Source organism: Cetorhinus maximus, chromosome 5 (assembly GCF_964194155.1).
Source record: "Cetorhinus maximus chromosome 5, sCetMax3.hap1.1, whole genome shotgun sequence".
NCBI lineage: Eukaryota > Metazoa > Chordata > Chondrichthyes > Lamniformes > Cetorhinidae > Cetorhinus > Cetorhinus maximus.
The window spans coordinates 85,484,426-85,503,256 of record NC_135883.1 but is presented as its reverse complement, the minus strand read 5'-3'; the positions used below and the strand labels follow the sequence as shown (position 1 = coordinate 85,503,256).

Here is an 18,831-nt window from a genome sequence, read left to right as displayed (position 1 = left end):
ATGTATTTGCCTTCAGAAGCTCTTATTTTCATTCACCAGCGTCTTTTTGTTATCTTAAACTGCCTTGAAATTAGTAGTAAAATACTGCGGATGCTGGAAATCTGAAACAAAAACAGAAAATGCTGGAAAAACTCAGCAGGTCTGACAGCATCTATGGAGAGAGAGAGATGCAGCCAGTCCTGCTGAGTCTTGCCTTGAAATTAAATTGAATAAAATAATATTTTTAAATTATCATTCGTCAAATTGATTGTAAGATTTTTGTTAGGCAAAACGTGTGAAGGGGTCCGTATTAATTCTTCAGAGCTATTGGAGCTTCTTCAGGGAATTATCGGACTCGAAACATTAACTCTGTTTCTCTCTCCACAGATGCTGCCAGACCTGCTGAGTTTTTCCAGCATTTTCTGTTTAGGTTCAAGAACATGATTGGCCTACTCCTGTTGCTATGTTCTCATGTCAATTATCACCTACGTCAAGCACTGCACTACCTGCACCAACCACCTGGCGGCGGCGCTGCTGTGTCCATTGAGAGTGCGAGTCCTCCAACCGGCGGCGGCGCTGATGTGTCCATTGAGAGTGCGAGTCCTCCAACCGGCGGCGGCGCTGATGTGTCCATTGAGAGTGGGAGTCCTCCAACCGGCGGCGGCGCTGTTGTGTTCGTTGAGAATGTGAGTCCCCTGATGCTGAAGCTTTACTGGAGCGGGGCGCAGTCTGTTGTGAAGAAGCCTGATCCCAGCGGGGACACAGGATCTGTCCTCTCACAGGGAGGGACGGAGGCTGATGGAGCCCACAGAGAGAGGTAAGGGTCTGTGGCGAGTGGGTGTGTGTCGGGGCTGGAGCCTCTCCCTCTGTCCAAATTCTTGATTAGCCCCCCCCCCCCCCGAATGTTGTGAAGAGTGAGGGGGGAAAAACGGGGAGAAATGTCCGAAATTGCTTTGATCGTGAAATTCTCCAAATGATTTCATCTTCCCAAAGCTTCTTGTTGCAGTAGAATGTTTTCTGGGTGAGCTTTCCAACTCCTAGTTTGTCACCTCACCATTAAGATAGGATGCTGCAGCTGAAGGTGGTGTCTGAACAGTTAAATTGTGCATCTTATAGTACCATTAATCTGGAGTCACTAATCAATTGAAAGTTGATATGCTTTTAATTTAGTGTTGGTTGTGTTCATTGTACAGACTTAATATCCCATGGTTGATCACCAGTAATATTAAACTAAACTGGGTCTTGCTATTGAACCAGGGCTGTGTGTTTCCTTGGAGTTGCTGTTCTTGTGTATCTGCTTTCACTCTTCCCCCCCCCCCCCCCCCCCGTATTATAGGCTAAGATAGGGATGAGTACTGAATCAACTGCTTTAAAACCATGAGGAATCGTTGGAAGAATGGGAAAAGTTGCACCAAGTGTACGAGCACTAAAAGGCTTAAACCGTTTAATTTTGGGGGAGACAAATCATCAGACTTAAATTAAAATAAGCACCCCAAGGTTACCATCTTCCTCCACTCCAGGGGCACTTAAAGAAATACTTAAGCTTGGTGTACAAAAGAAGGAACTTGAATTTATATAGTGTCTTTCATAGTCTTAGGAAACTCCAAAGTCACAACCGGTGAATTACTTTTGAAGTTAATCTCTGTTTTCTAAGGAAAAAGAATGTAAGTGTGCCATGTATAAATCGTGACATTCTCAAGACTTTTCTCTAATTTATTACCACTCGTTAAGTAAGATAACTAGGAAGATATACTTCCAATGCAGTTTGCAATTTGGCACTATCAAAAATAAATTATGTTCTTAAGGTGAGGCATGTTAGAGCTGGGCACAAGAACACTTTTTCAACTTTATATCCCAATGTTAAAACTGAGCATTTCCTGAAGAGGTTGGGAATCAGGGTAGCTCAGATCAGACTCAAGGTGTACCTGAACTCCAACTTCAAAAGAAAAAAGTCTGTCAGCAATATCACAAGCAGCTGCTACTGTATCCAAGCATGACTGTAAATCACTTACGTCAATTATAATGCAATTGTTTACATAAATCTAGCAGAAGGATTAAGTGGAAAAATAGTGTCCTTGGTTTAAATACATGCCTCTGGCTCCTGGTTGTCTACTAGTACACTTAAAAATATGTGTAATCACAGGTCTAAATATAGTAATCACAGGAAAAGACTGACTCTTATGTTTTCTTGAGACTATATCGAATGCGCTTCTAAAATTTTTGAGACAGATTATTTTTTTCTGTTTTAATGTTTACATTAATTTCTATTTTCCTTTATCATTGTTCTGTCCTTTCTGTTTCAGTTCTGTCAAAGCTTTCAGTTACAGCACAGCACACTAAAAAATAAATGTGCTTTTCTGTACCACATACGAACACATGGAGACATATTATACAAGTTCAGAAGAAGCTGCTGCTTAAGTATGTTTCTTTGTTCAGTGGACCATTTATCCTCTCAATTTTGTTGATGTAGGTGATTCAGCTGCTGAGTTTTAATTTTGAAATTCTGTTCATAGAATCATAGAATGCTTGCAGCACAGAAGGAGGCCATTCGGCCCATCCTGTCTGCCAGTTCTCTGCAAGAGTAACTCACCAAATCCCACTCCCCCATCTTTTTCCCATCATCCTGCAATTTCTTTCTGTTCAGATAATTATCCAATTCCCTTTTGAAATCCACAATTCAATCTGCTTCCGTCACACTCTCAGATGGTGCATTCCAGAACCTAACCACTCACTCCATACCAAAGCTTTTCATCATGCTGTTGTTTTTTTTGTCAGTTGTCTTAAACCTGTGCCCTCTGATTCTCGATTCTTCCTACCAATGGGAACAGTATCTTCCTATTTATTCTGTGCAGGCCCTTCATGTTTTTGAATACCTCTATCGAATCTCTCAACCTTTTCATCTTCAAGGAAAACAGCCCCAGCTTCTCCAGTTCACCTGTGACTGAAGTCTCTGATCCCTGGAACCATCTTTTCTGCATCCTCTCTAATGCCTTTCACATCTTTCCTAAAGCAAGGTGCCCAGAACTGGACACAGTGTTCCAGTTGAGGCTGAATCAATGTTTTATGCAGGTTTGTTGTAACTTCCTTGATTTTGAACTCTATGCCCTGTCTATAAAGCTTGGGATCCCTTATGCTTTGTTGACTGCTTTCTCAAAACGCCTTGCCACCTTCAGTGATCTGTGCACATATAGCCCCAAGTCCCTTTGCATCTGCACCCATGTTAGAATTGTACCCCTTATTTTATATTGCCTCTGCTCTTTCTTCTGACCAAACTGAAACACCTCACACTTCTCTGCATTAAATTTCATCTGCCACTTGTCCGCCCATTTCACCAACCTATGTCCTCTTGAAGTTTATCACTATCCTCCTCACAGTTCACGATCCTTCCGATTTATTTGTTTGCAAATTTTGAAATTGTGCCTTGCACACCCATGTCCAGGTCATTAATATATATCAGGAAAATCAGGGGCCCTAATACTAACCCTGCTCCTATTTCTTATGCTCTTACGTTCTTGGGGAGGCCACTATATACCTTCATCCAATCCGAAAACAACCGTTCACAACTACTCTCTGGTTCCTGTCACTCAGCCAGTTTTGTATCTGTGTTTCTATTGTCCCTTTTATTTCATGTGCTCTAACTTTGTTCACAAGCCTGTTATGTGACACTTGATTAAATGTCTTTTGGAAGTCCATGCACACCACATCAACTGCATTACCCTCATCAACTCTCTTTGTTACTTCATCAAAAAACTCAAACAAGTGAGTTTAACACAATTTTCCCTTAACAAATCCATGCTTACTTTCCTGAATTAGTCCACATTTTTCCAAGTGACTTTTAATTTTGTCCCAGATTATCATTTCTAAAAGATTCCCCACCACCAAGGTTAAAAGATTTGGCCTGAAGTTACTGGGTTTATCCTTGCACCTTGTTACAAGGGTGTAACATTTTCAATTCTCCAGTCTTCTGAAACCATCTTTGTATCTAGGGAGGATTGGAAGATTATAGCCAGTGTCTCTGCAATTTCCACCCTTACTCCACACATCCCCCCCCCCCCCCGATTGGCAGGGGGATGGGAACCTGTGCTGGGGTGCTGGGTTGTGTACGAGACGGTTTTTTTAGACCAGTATGCCAAACCGACTAGGGAATGGGTTATCCTAGATTTGGTATTCTGCAATGAGAAGGGGTTAATTAATAATGTTGTTGTGTGGGGTCTTTTAGGGAACAATGACCATAACATAATAGAATTCTTCACTAGGGTGGAAAGTCAAGTAGTCTGATCAGAAACTAGAGTCTTAAATCTAAACAAAGGAAACTACGAAGGTATGAGTTGGCTAAGATAGATTGGTGAACTTCATTAAAAGGCGTGATGGTGGATAGACAATGGCTAATGTTTAAGGAATGGATGTTTGCATTGCAACAGTTATACATTTCTTTCTGGCACAAAACCAACAGGAAAAGCAGCCCAACCCAGGCTAACAGAAGAAACTAAGGATAGTATTAGATCCAAAGAGTTGTCATATAAAGTTGCAAAAAAAAGTAGCAAGCATGTGGATTGGGAGCAGTTTAGAATTCAGCAAAGGAGGACCAAGAGATTGATTAAGAGGGGGAAAATAGAGTGTGAAAGTAAACTTGCAAGGAACGTAAGTTGACTGTAAAAGCTACGATAAGTATGTAAAAAGAAAAAGATTAGTGAAGACAAATGTAGGTCCCTTACAGTCTGAAATGGAAGAATTTGTAACAGAGAACAAGGAGATGGCAGAGCAATTAAACAATTACTTTAGTTCTGTCTTCACGGAGGAAGACACAAATAACTTCCCAGAAATACGAGGGAACCAAGAGCCTAGTGAGAAGAAGGAATTGAAGGAAATTAGCATCACTAGGACAATAGTGCTGGAGAAATTATTAGGACTGAAAACTGATAAATCCCCAGGGCCTGGTAATCTACATCCCAGGGTACTAAAGGAGGTGGCCATGGAAATAGTGGATGCGTTGGTTATCATCTTCCAAAATTCTGTAGATTCTGGAACAGTCCCGGCAGATTGGCGGGTGGCAAATGTAACCCCACTATTTAAAAAAGGAGGGAGGGAGGGAGGGAGAAAACAGGGACAGACCGGCTAGCCTAACATCAGTAGTAAAGAAAATGTTAGAGTCTATTATAAAGGATGTGAAAACAGGAAACTTCGAAAATATCAATAGGATTAGACAAAGTCAACATGGATTTATGAAAGGGGAATCATGTTTGACAAACCTATTGGAGTTTTTTGAGGACGTAACCAGCAGAATAGATAAGGGAGAGCCAGTGGATGTGGCGTATTTGGATTTTCAGAAAGCTTTTGATAAAATCCCGCATAAGAGGTTAGTGTGCAAAATTAAATCACATGGGATTGGGGGTAATATATTGGCATGGAATGAGAATTGGTTAGCCGACAGGAAACAGAGTAGGAATAAATGGGTCTTTTTTGGAATGGCAGGCGGTGACTTGTGGGACACTTGTGGGTGCTTGGGCCCCAGTTATTCATAATATATATCAATGATTTGGATGAGGGAACCAAATGTAATACTTCCAAGTTTGCTGACGACATGAAACTTAGTGGGAATGTGAGTGGTGAGGAGGGTGTTAAGAGGCTTCAAGGCGATTTAAATATATTGAGTGGGCAAATACATGGCAGATGCAGTATAACGTGGATAAGTGTGAAGTTATCCACATCAGTAGGAAAAACAGAATGGCAGAGTATTATTTAAATGGTGATAGATTGGGAAATGTTGGTGTACAAAGGGACCTGGGTGTCTGAAAACAAGCATGCAATTGCAGCAAGCAGTTAAGAAGGCAAATGGTGTGCTGGCCTTCATTGCGAGAGGACTTGAGTACAGGAGCAAGGGTGTCTTACTGCAGCTGTACGTGGCCTTGGTGAGACCACACCTGGAGTATTGTGTGCAGTTTTGATCTCCTTACCTAAGAAAAGATGTACTTGCCATAGAGGGAGTGCAGTAAAGGTTCACCAGACTGATTCCTGGAATGGCAGGATTGTCGTATGAGGAGAGTTTGGGTCGACTAGGCCTGTATTCACTGGAATTTCGAAGAATGAGAGGAAATTTCATTTGAAACATAAAATTTTGACACGGATGGATAGACTGGATACAGTGATGATATTTCCTCTGGCTGGGGTGGGTGTCTAGAACAAGGGGGTCACAGTCTCAGGATGCGGGGTAGACTGTTTAGGACTGAGATGAGGAGAAACATCTTCACTCAGAGGGTGGTGAACCTCTGGAATTCTCTACCGCAGAGGGCTGTGGAAGCTAAGTCACGGAATATATTTAAGAAGGAAATAGATTCTGGACTCTAAAAGGGTCAAGTGGCATGGGGAGAGCGTGGGACTACGGCGTTGAGATAGACATGATCATAATGAATGGCGGAGCATGCTCGAAGGGCCAAATGACCGACTCTTGCTCCTATTTTCTGTGTTTCTAATTTTCCTTGGACGCACGTCATCTGACGGTGGTGACTTATCAACTTTAAGTACACCAGCCTAACACCCATCCATTGTTTCAAGGACCTCATCTTTCACTATGACTTAGGCAGCATCTTCTTGGTAAAGCCAGATGCAAAGTATCATTTAGCACCTCAGCCATGCCTCCTGCCCCCATGCGTAAATCCCCTTTTTGGCCCCACCTCTCCTTTTATGACCCTTTTACTATTTATATATCTATGGCATATTTTTAAGTTCCCTTCTGTTAGCTGGTCTATTCTCATACTCTCTTTGTTTCTTACATTTTAGTCATAAATAATTTAAAATGTCAGTGCACAAATGAATGGCTGGCAGATTAACTTCAGTCAGTTTTGATTTCAATGGCTGAGGCAAGGACATGATTAGAACATTATTACATTGCGTTACATTGCACTTACAGCGTAAAATAGAGCCATGCCTTTATGTTTCTCAAAAGCCTCCTTCCACCTTTCTTCATCTGACCCCATCCTTCACGTATTTATTATATTCCCTTTAAATGCGTCTAAGCTAGCTGCCTCCTTGTGGTTGAATGTTCTGAACTCTAACTACTGTCTTGGTAAAGTGGTATCTCCTGAATTCCCTATTGGATTGATTAATAATTTTATATTTGTGGCTCCTAGTTCTTGTTTTTGGTGTTGGATACCGTTTGATAGGTCTTAATGAAGCCTTTGTTGTCTTAAGTAGGTTAACGATATATTTATTAACTACAAGAACTATGTACATATGTATAGTAAAGAGTTGAAGCTAGGAGCTGTCTTCATGCTTGCTTCTACACACGGCTCTGTCCAATACAACCCTGACCCCTAGGTGCGAGTCATGTGTTCTCTTACATCACTGCATGGGCGGTACTGTACTCAACCTGATATTAACTCTATATGTGCCAGATGTCGTCCTTATCAATTTTAAATCCTTAGTGTTTGAATTACCTCTTATTTCATAGCGGCCTGGGTAGCATCTTCTTCCTTGATAAAGACAGATGTAAAATATTCATTTAATACCTTAGCTATGCCTCTGCCTCCATGTGTAAATCTCCTTTCTGGTCTCTAATCAGCCCTACTCCTCTTATAAACTCTTTTATGCCTATAGAAGACTTTGGGATTCCCTTTATGTTAGCTCCCAATCTCTTTTCATACTCTGTCTTTTCTCTTATTTGCTTTTTCACTTCCCCCCTGAACCTTCAATAGTCAGCTTGGTTCTCCATTGTATTGCCTATCTGATATCTATCATAAGCGCACTTTTTTTTTTGCATCTTAATTTCTGTCTCTTGTCATCCAGGGACTCTGAATTTGTTTGCCCTACCTTTCGCTTTCAAGGGAATCTTCCTTGACTGTCTCAAACTATCTCTTCTTTGAAGGTAGCTCATTGTCCAGCTACCATTTTTGTTGCCAACCTTTGATTCCAATTTATTCGGCCTGGATCCGTTCTTACCCCATGATCTTTAGTTATGATGTTTGAGGGTAGAAGTTATTTTGTTTACATCAAACAAGGTGACCTGTTAATGTGATGGTGAGTGATTGTTTTGTATTATTCTGTAACGACAAGTTGTACAGATTTAATTAAATGAATCTGATATAAACTGTTGTCCTGTGTGTTCATTTATATAAAATATATGAAATATAACTACTTAAAGCCTCATTCTGGCCTTGTCTCGTGTGTGGAGAAGCACACAGAGATACCTGCACAGGATAACACACAGGTATCACCCATTTAAAACACGTTCTAATAGTGTGTTTTAATTTTAGCGCGGTTTGTAAATAATGGAACTTACTCAAATGGCACTGCCTCAATTTTCATTTTAGCGCGATTACTGCACATGTGCGAGAACCACATTGTAACAATGCATGGTCAAGTCTTTTTTTTAAACACGCTGGTGCTTTGCTCGGCACTTTCCTCTCCCAAACCCCTCGCTCCTTCCTGCTTGCTGCTGCTCTCCTGCCCCGCTCGCACCCTCCCGCTTGCCAGTTCCCTCTCCTGTCCCCCTTACTCCTTCCTGCTTGCCGGCCATCTCCTGACGCTTGCTGCTTCCCGCTTGCCATCTCCGTGAGAGAAGGTTCAGGAGAGGGGCGGCAAGTGGGAGGGAGCGAGCAAGGCAGTGAGTGGGAAGCAGCAATGGGGTCAAGAGATGGGCAGCATCAGAGGGAGATAGGGGGTCAGGAGAGGGAAGCGGTGAGCAACAGGGAGCAACGGGGTGGCGAGTGGGTTGCAAGTTGAAAGAATAGTAAGTTAGTAAGAGTGGTAAGTTGAAAGAGTATTTTTGGACCAGTTACCTTCAAGGCACCCAATATTAAAAATTACAGGTAACGTAACCCACCCCATCCTTATTACATGTTTTCTTATGGGAAAGTGATTTTCGTTTGTTGCTTTTCATTTAGCATGCAGCTTTTTGAAACACATTAGGAGTTCTAAACAAGGGATAGCAGTATCCAGTTCATATGTTAAGAACTACACATTTAATAACCCAGGAGATACAACAATCATTTAAGTTAATATTGATCAGTGTGAGGCAACGCCTAAACCTAAATGTTATAGGATCAAATTATTAGTGTCATTAAAACAGAGAAGGTATCTTCAGCAGATCTTCATGTGTTACAGTCTCTTATTCCTCACATTGTGCTCGAAAACACACACCCTATTAAACTTGCTATTTAAAAAAAGCTCTTGTTTTAGTACAGCTTGCTGAATGCATCTGACAGTGCATCCCTTGCATGCATGCTGATAACATGCATTTTCTGCAACTCTCGGGGACAAACAGGCTTACTTTTCTCATTCTTTCTTCAAGGCACCACACAACAGCTGGGAGAGATTGTGACAGGGTGGATTGTGGTGGGGGTAGGGAGCCTAAAATTGCAACCTCTTGCAGGTTAGAAGAAGGAAGTTATTAGATCCTGGTGGGCAAGCAATAGCGTGTGTGGATGATGATGAAATATGTGTCAACTGTGAGTTTATCGTGGTATCCGGTTTCATTTCATATTCCATCCTGCGTTAATTTTTCTTTCCAGCTAGTTATTTTCTACTTGGATATAGTTTTGTCCATTTCATCATATTCCAACATTTTACAGTTGTCAGGATGGTTCCCCACCACAAATTATATTCCAAAAGATAAAACATTTAACAAAAATGTTAAAACATGCAATAATTCAATTAAATGAGATCAATTTTTTACCCAGTACATCTTTCAGTTGTTCAACAATTCTACCCACTCCATGTACAGTACACTCCGTTGGATCTCAAAGACTCTGAACTTGCAAGAATCTTCCTTTGATACTTTAGAGTTCAAGGTTCTCAGCCAATCATGGTGAGTCCCAATTGTACCTGAGTCTCTGTCACGGTTAATGTGCAAAGAGTGTACTTCTACAATGGAGCTGTGCAACTAGACTACAACTCCCCAAAGCTGTTGTGTGCTTGGCTCCTCTTTTCCAAGCCCAATCTGCTGATTTTTAGGCCTCATCAAATCAACTCTTGGGCCTGAATATTCGCTTCCGGGTCAGGAATGCAAAGTCAAGAGAATTCCTGGTCGTGCAAACCTAACTCCTGAGAAACAGACCCAGAAGTTATGATTTTCATCCCGGGGCGGGGGGCGGGGTGGAGAGAGAAGGTGTGGCTGGGGGATGATGAGAGTCTGACCCCAGAAACAATTAAGAGGCAGCACAGGGGATGCAGAGTGCAGAGGCAGGCTGGCCTTGGTGCTCTTATACTTTGGCCCAGCTGCAAAAAGACAAAATCAGCCCTCTAGCCCTCACCTCCCACACACTCCATCCATGCCAACCCATGCCCCATCCAGCCTCCCATGGCCCCTCATATCTTCTGTACCATCCTAGGACCCCCTACCTACATCCCTGGCATCTCTCCCTCCATGCCAACCTATGCCCCTCTACTCACCCCCATGGACTCTCATACTCTTCATACCAACCTATGCCCCTCTGCCCATCCCTATAGCCCTTTATAGCCCCTTGCCAACTTGGTGTCAACTCATGCCAACCCATTCCCCCGCACTCATCACCTTTTTCCCTTACACCTTCCATGCTAACTCACCCAGTATCCTCCATGGGAAGACCTCATGACCCAAACTGAGAGGAAATAAATAAAGTTCTGTCTATTGATTAATTCACTATTAAAAAAACAACACTGTCATTGACAAAAAAAACCCATTCACTACATTTAAATTTGTCCAACCATATAATCCCTGAGAGCTACAAACATTTGTATTCATAGTCCAACTTCAAAGACTTTATAAGCAGTTGCAGCTGTCAATAAATCTGTGAACTGACAGACACCACACTGTGATAAGATTTTGTGAAATCAGTCATGCAGCACATCCTATAATGATAACCCTCAGGCTTATGTCAACAAACAGTGAAATAGCAAGCAGACTTTTTTTTTAGCCTGCAGACAGGTTTTTTAATTTAAAGGCTTGGAGATTTGAATCCATTGACAATTTTACAGTTCCATGGAGCTTTGACAGCTCCCTCGACAGTTCCAATGAGCTTGACAGTTACACTGGGTGAGATTTTCTAGCCCTGCCCACCGCCGGGGTCGTCCAGTCCTGCTGAAAGTCAGTGGACTTGGAAAATCCCAGCCACTGAGTTCATCCACTTTTTGCACACATTCATGTCTACTTCAACAATTCCAAAGGGCACCTTGCATCTCCCAAAGGATATTTTATCTCTCTCAAAGGGCACCTTAATTCTCCCAATGGTGTCTCTGGACCTATCCAAAAGGGTACCCTACCTCTCCAACTTATTTACTATCTTTGGACTTCTCATGGGACTGAAGTGCACAAGTCATGTTTCAAACAGCCTACTAGCCAAAATTGGATCTGACCAAAGGCAGCTGCACTTTAACATGTGCAGCTGCCTCTGTGAACCACAGAGGTGCAAAGTACAACAGGCCCATGTTCCATCCCCGTTTGTTCCATCCCCGTTTTCTCTCCCCCCCCCCCCAACCCCTCACCATTTTCATGGTGGGGGGTGGGACTTCCAGATTTGGGTCTCCAGCGCCATTTTTGCAACATTGAGGAAGCTCTCTGTCTGCGTGAAAATGCAGGCGTTGATATTTACCTAAGCCAGTCTGATTTCCAATATAAAACCCCTTGACTTCCAGACCTCAGTATTGTGCCCTGCATTACTCGTTATAACCTGTTCCACTTACTAATTTACATCTGTGCACACTTTAAGTTGGCTCTTTCCATTGTAGATTATTGTATCTATATTTGAACTTGAAAGGCTGCAATTTTACCCTCATTATAGTAGAGTTATTTGGTGGAATCTTCTGTTCTCTCTGGTGGTGAGCTTGGAGTCTCCATTGTGGCGCTGCTGAGCACAAGAGCTGCTAACCTCTAATTGGCCAGCAGCTCTCGATAGCCCCACCCTAGGGTCTTGATTCCAGGAGAAGGCTTGCTGCTAGCCCCGGCATTTCCTTATTGGCACGTGGTTTATTGGGCTTTCCTGAAAAGAAGCAGCGTGGGTGCCTTGCCCGCTCTCCAGCAGGCAAGCTAGACCACCCCCCAACTGGCTGACACCTGAACAAAATCTCACCCCCTGTTTCAGCACCACAGCTGCTAATAGGGTGTAATTGCAATGTGACTGATTTAGATATGCAGTTTCTATTATGACCTGGACATAGGAATTTATAATTGGAATACAGAAATAAAAACAGAATTACTGACTTTAAAATGGAGACTGAATTATATATCTATGTTCTGCTGCAGTTTCCCAGCCCTCTAAATCCTTTTCCTTAAATCCACTTGATAGTGACTTGGTGGTCCCTCACCCTGGGACCATTCTCATAAATCTTTTCTGCGCCCTCTCTAAAGTCTTCATGTTCTTAAAGCATGGTGTCCAAAATTGAACACACTACTCCAGTCGAGGCTAAACCAGTATTTCATAAAGGTTCACTATAACTTCCTTGCTTTTGTACTCTATTTATGCAGCCCAGTACCCCCTGTGCCTTTTTAACCACTTTCTTGTTCTTCCTACCAAAATGTACCACTTCACACTTCTCTGCATTGAATTTCATCTGCCACCTGTCCGGCCATTCCACCAATGTGTCTATGGGCAGAATTTTATGTCCCGCGGGCGGGCGCGCATCCTATCCGATCGGGCATAAAATAGCATGGGATGACGTTGGGTGAGCGTCCCGACGTCATGGTGCACTCGTGTAATATTTTGGTTGGAGGGCATGAGCGGGTGCCGGAGCTGCGCCTGCTATTAATTAAGAGGACACTTAAGGTTATTAAAAAGCCAATTGACGCCCATTTTTCGTTGCCCGTGCAATTTTATGCTCGTTGCATATGCAAAGCGGGCAGGCGGCCAGCCAACATTTTTAAAAACCTCATCCACGGGCAGGATAAAAAGGGTGAGCAGCATTGTCAGTGTCAGTAGTGGGACGTTTAGTACATAGTTTGCTACTGGTGACTTATTGGCACTTGGCAGCTTCATCTCTGTGAGGCTTCATTCTTAGCATTTCTAGGCTGTTTTTCAGTTCAGGACCCCTTGGTGTCTCCAAGGCCTCTGAAGAATTCAGACTGTGTACACCCTTCCAGGTATCAGCCTTCTGTGACCCTGGTAATGGGGATTGTGGTCTCTGCTGGAGGCACCTCCTCTGAGGAGGAAAAGAGGGACAAAAGGGAGGGGAGGCCAAGTGTCCCAATGCAGCTTCCAGGAAAACAACCTTTGGTAGGACAGGCGCAGGCACAAGGGACGCAGGGCCAGCAGGAAGTCCAAGGCAGAAGGGGCTGCAGAAGACGCCACTACCTTGCTGCCAGGGTTTACAGGCAGCGATGCAGCTACCTCAATATGTCCGAGATGCAATGCCGAAGGAGGCGCCGCCTCAAGGGAAACAGTGACCTCTATTAGTCAGATGATTGGGTCTGAGATCAGCTCCGATTATGTAGTTGGACACCCCGTGCCAGTGGCTCTGAAGGTCACAGTGGCCCTCAACTTCTATGCCTCTGGCTCTTTCGAGGGGTCAGTGGGGATCTGTGTGGAGCCTCCCAATCAGCTTTCCAGAGTTGCGTCAAGCTGGTGACAGACACTCTGTTCAGATGGGTACTGACCTTTATTCTTTACTGTATGGACAAGGCCAGCCAGGCTGAGCGAGCCAGAGGCTTTGCAGCGATTGCTGGGTTCCCCCGCATCCAGGGTGCAATAGACTGCACACATGTGGCCATCAATGAGCCAGTGGGGTGCTTTTATCAACAGGAAGATTCTGTCAACATTCCACTCCATGAACGTGCAGATAGTGTGTGACCACAGGATGCGGATTTTGCAAGCCTGTGCAAGGTACCCTGGCAGATCCCATGACGCTTACATCCTGAGACACTCCAAGGTGCCGAGGCTCTTCAGTGCTCCAGCCCGACTGGATGGATGGCTGCTGGGTGACAAGGGCTATCGATTGGCTCATGACGCCTCTGCGCCACCAAGAACAAAGGCAGAGAACCATTACCATATGGGTCATGCCTCCACAAGGGCTATGATAGGACCATAGGTCTTCTCAAGATGCGCTTCTAATGACTGGACCGTTCAGGAGGTGCACTGCAATACCCCCAGAGCGGGCGTCACTGATAGTGGTTGTGTGCGGCACTCTCCACAACCTGGCACTGGCAAGGGGGGATCCAAGGAAGGAAGAGGATCTTGAGGCAGCTGCAGAGGCCACAGAAATTGAGTCCAGTAGTGAGTCAGAAGAGGAGTACGGTGAGGAGAATGCTGGGGGCATGGAGGCAGACCTCGGTAACCTCCAAGGAGGAAGGGACAGCTCCTCCAGCTAGGCTGCCAAAGATCCGCTTCAACCTCGTGCTAGGGCTGCCACCTCCACTGTGGATGTCTGAAATGACCCTTTCATTTGAACCCAAAGTCCACTCAGTGCCTGTTCAATAAAGTTTAGAACCACCATTCCCTGCACCAAGAAAATAAAAAGGTGATACATACTCAGGCCATTTTGACAAAATCAAAATTTATCTCATTTTGACAATCCAAAAAAATTTACATAACCTTTTCTGTTGTTCATTCCCAGACCAATAAAGATAAACCAAACATAAATGAACAGAAAATCACCTGTGAACTGCTCCACTTGTGCTCATGGTGCCTTTAACTTACCTTTGCGAGTGCTATGTTTTGATGCCACCCCACCTCTCTTCTCCCCCCCCCCCCCCCCCCCCCCCTGCCGGCACCAGCATTGGAGGCAGTATGCTGACTCTGCTGTCTTGTTGGCCTTGATGACCTTGGCGATCGTCCTCTGGCCAGTGGAGCCTGTGCTGGCCCTGCCTGGGAGGGAGCGGCCAGTGCCACAGCTGGCATCTCCCCAGTCGTTGCAGCCTCATCAGATGCCATGGTCACGGTGGAGGAGCTGCTGCCATCATCCAGAGTTCCCTGAGAGGAGCCCTTATAGATGACAAGCAGTTCGTGCACCAACTTGAGGTCGCTCTGTACCTCCCTGCTCTCCATTGATGGACGGGCACCTAGCTGGGATACTGGGTGCCTCATCCATCTCCCACACTGACACTGACCACCTGAGATCAGTACCTGTGTGAGGGACTGCAGGTCCGAGCGCAACCCAAGGAACCCCTCGTTCTGTCCCTGGAGCTGCCTTTCCCCAATGGAGAAGACAATGCGCTCAGCCATGAGGATCAACGCAGTGTTCACGCTCCACATGGACTCCTCACAACAGAGACCATGGCACGCATGCCCTCATGGACCTCCACCAGATCCTCCCGTACACCTCGCTGGATATCCAGCACCTGCCACCTAATGGATGACTCCAGAGGCTCATCATCTACCTTTCACTGAGCATCGTCCTGGCCCCCAGGAGTCCTCTGACTGCCGGCGCCCTGGGCACTCTACCTCCGCCAGCACCTCAAGCAAATGTGAAGTGACCTCACCAATGTGCACCGACATTCTAGCCGCTGATCTAATGCCCATCAAGGTGCTGGTATCTGCGCTGGTGCCTGTTTTAGAGAGCTCGTGTGACGCAGATGCAAGTGAAGCCCAGCGGTCCCCTGGCATCAGGGGTGGCTCTTTGGGATCCACAGAGCAATTGCGTGCTGGTGAACCTAAAAGGGAGAACAAGGACATGTCATTATTTAAAGTCACCAGACTGTCACTGTGCATGCCAGGCACCCTGATGAGACAATGGAGATCTGCATCATGGTGCAATCGTCTTTCGATGATCAATGGGGACTCCAGTTTTGAGGCTCACATCAATGGAGAGACTACACTAGAACGGTTGCACAATCTGAAATTCACCTCTGTGCACTGCGCTCTTACCTTCGCCTGGCACCCTCGCCTCTCCGTGCCCGGTTGCACAAGGAGTGTGCTGGCTCTTGAGCTTGAGGGTGTGCTGCTCGAACCTGCTGAGTAGCAGGAAATTGGGTGGGCCTCCATCTGTACGTGCCCTCTCTGCTTGGCTCGTCTTCTCCCGAAAGGACAGAGGAGCATTGATTAGTCCACTCTCTACCTGCAGCACCATTGCAGCCTGGCCAACCCCAGCTGAGGAACACTTTGCAGGGCACATCCGAGTCATGGCCCTCAAGCCGCAAGGCACTCAGTCCAAGCAGCCAAGGCTCACTCCCTTGGCCAGTTCAGGTGTAATTGACAGTTGGCACTCAGACTCTAACACCGCTGAGGTCTACAGGGGGACAGCCACACCTTAACACTTGTGCACACTGACCCATGCCAACACGGTACTCACCCTTCCTGAGCGCAGCAGGTCATTGAACAGCTTCTGGCACTGCACCCATGTGCACTGCACCACGTCATGGCTGCTTACCAGCCCTGCCACCACCTCCCATGCCCTCTTGGTGAGGTGTGGTGGCCTCCTCCTCCTGTCTCTGGGGACAAGGGTGTCCCTCCTGACAGCCACCTCCTCCAGCAGGATGGTGAAGCACTCATCCGAAAAGTAGGGGGCCGAGTGCCCACCCAACCTGCCTTCCCGTCTGGTGTCTCCAGCTGCACTCAACTCCATCACTTGAGTTTGCTAACGCACAACAGACATACTTCTGTGGTGGCCTTCTGGGGGCTGCCTAGACCATTTTTAAACCATACGCTGTGTTGCCATTGGACCTGGTGGCTGACAGGCACATGCCCCCGTGCAGCCCTTCCTGACCAGTGATGAGCTGCATTTCACGCTGGGCAGGCTTTAATTGGCTTGCCAGTGTGAAATTGCGGTTAGGAGCCAATCGCGGGCAGCGGACTGTTTCCCGGCCACTCTCAGGCCTGCCCGACAACCTCAAAATCCCGCCTTATGTCTATTTGAAGCCTATCACTATCCTCCTGATAGTTCCTAATATTTCCAAGTTTTATGTCATTTGCAAATTTTGCGCCCAACGCACCCCAATCTAGGTCATTAAGATAAAGAAAAGCTATGGTCCTAGCATTTACCCCTGGGGAACCCCACTGTATACCTTACTCCAGTCCAAAAAAGTTTCACCACTACTCTCTGTTTCCTGTCACTTAGCCAACTTTATATCCATGGTGCCATTTTCCCTTTTTATTCCATGGGTATCAACTTTAGTTTATCATACGCCTTTTGGAAGTCCGCATATATCTTATCAACCCTCTCTGTTACCTCATCACAAAACTCAATCAAGTTAATTAAACACACTTCGCCTTTGACAAATCCACGTTGCCTTTCCTTAATCCACATGTTTCCCAGTGACTATTAAATTTATCCCAGATTATCATTCCTATAAGTCTTTCCACTAAGGATTTTAAACTGGTTGGTCTGTAGTTGGCTTGTCTTTAACCCGTTTTAAAACAAGGGTGTAACATTTGCAATTCTCCAGTCCTCTGACACTGACCCTATAGCTGATGGGGATTGGAAAGTTATAACAAGTGCCTCTGCAATTTCCATCCTTACTTTCCTCAGTATCTTTGGATGCATCTGATTCGATCCTGGGTTAATGACCAGTGCATAAAATGTAAAGCCCTAAATTCGCCTGGGCACCTCACCAGATGATTTTGTGCTACTAGGGGGTTTTCAATTTTATCTTAAAATAATTTTTTTTTAAAATCTGGTTAAGTAATGGTTAGCAGCAATAAAAATTGTTTGTGTTTGGCTCAAGTTAGCCAATTTGGATATTAGTCCATCTAACAGTAATGCACAAGATATTATTTGATATATACACGGGATGCTCAAGTTCTGTACAATCATAAGACGAAAATATTAATTCTGTTATCAATCTTAAATGAGGTTAACTTGTTTTGCACTTGTTACAGAGCCTGTTATTTCTGAATGGGTTTATTTTTCAATTGAGTCAAATGTTTACAATGTGTATACTCTTGGTGCAAAACGGTACCTGAGTTTTAATGAAAGTAGAGATGTTAAGGTGCACAGATGCCACCAAAACATTTTTTTCCCCCACAGGCTCCAATAATAAACAATGTAATTTTTAAAAAATTGGTAATTCAAGGAAGTGGAGTAATTGGTGTCCGGTTTCTTTGTGTGTTATGTAATTTAATCCAATAGGTTACACATTAGATGAGCTGTAGATGAATTGGCAATCTTGTAACTTTACTCTCCACTATCCCTGAGGACTACGGTTTTATTTACTTTCAAATGAAATGCTGTTCCAGCTGCAAGTGTCACTGCATTTTCCATTTTATAATTTGAATCATCTCATTCCATTCTTGTACTAAAATGACTACTTTTTGTTTTTTTTTAAAGTACTTGTGATTGGGGTGTTCTCTTGATTTCAAAGAAAACCCTCAGTGTAGAATATTATGTGTAGTATTTGAAAGTTTTACAGAACCTATATTTTGTCTTGTAACACTGCAGAAAATATAAAAAATAGGTTCTGTATAGACTGTGTTTGGTACTTAAAAGTTAGTACATTTATCTTATGATAGACTTGTTCCATATAGAAGTGGTGCTGGTTCTATTGGTCTGATGAACCCAATGGTGCAGAGCTCTGAGATAATGATTTTCCCTTCACCATACATCCTTGAATTATAGACTGAACATTACCACTGTTGCTTCAATCATGACTTTAGTTCCAAAGCAGGCTGTCAATCAAGTTTAAAAAATGTGATTAACCTTGTCATTAAAAATTTAAACTCAGCTAGTCTGAATTTTAATCACTATTACGTAGCATAAGACCCTGTTTTCCTATTTCGGAATTCATACACATCTTCTATCCAGCTAATACGGTTTAAGTGTATTGTACTTACATAGTGAATGCCCCACATATACTTACAAGTTAGAGCCACCTGATCACATCACTGTGATTGCACTGAAGATCGGCATATGAACAGAAGTCTAAACTGCACCATTGTAGGGGATTCCATTATTGTGTATGCCAGTGATGGACTAGTACTTCTTTTGTTATTGTATAGCTGAAGATGCTTTTCCAGC

General features: G+C 44.3%; 1 protein-coding gene across 2 annotated transcripts in view; it reads left to right on the top strand.

Annotated features, from left to right (window-relative positions):
• Nucleotides 1-633: 633 nt before the first annotated feature.
• tpd52l1 (tpd52 like 1) overlaps nucleotides 634-18,831 on the top strand; it is a 44,412-nt gene continuing 26,214 nt past the window's right edge. For both annotated transcript variants that reach the window (XM_078542156.1, XM_078542157.1), the window contains exon 1: nucleotides 634-796. In XM_078542156.1, the coding sequence (XP_078398282.1) occupies nucleotides 778-796 (19 nt within the window). In that variant the 5' untranslated portion in view covers nucleotides 634-777. The remainder of the gene's footprint in view (nucleotides 797-18,831) is intronic.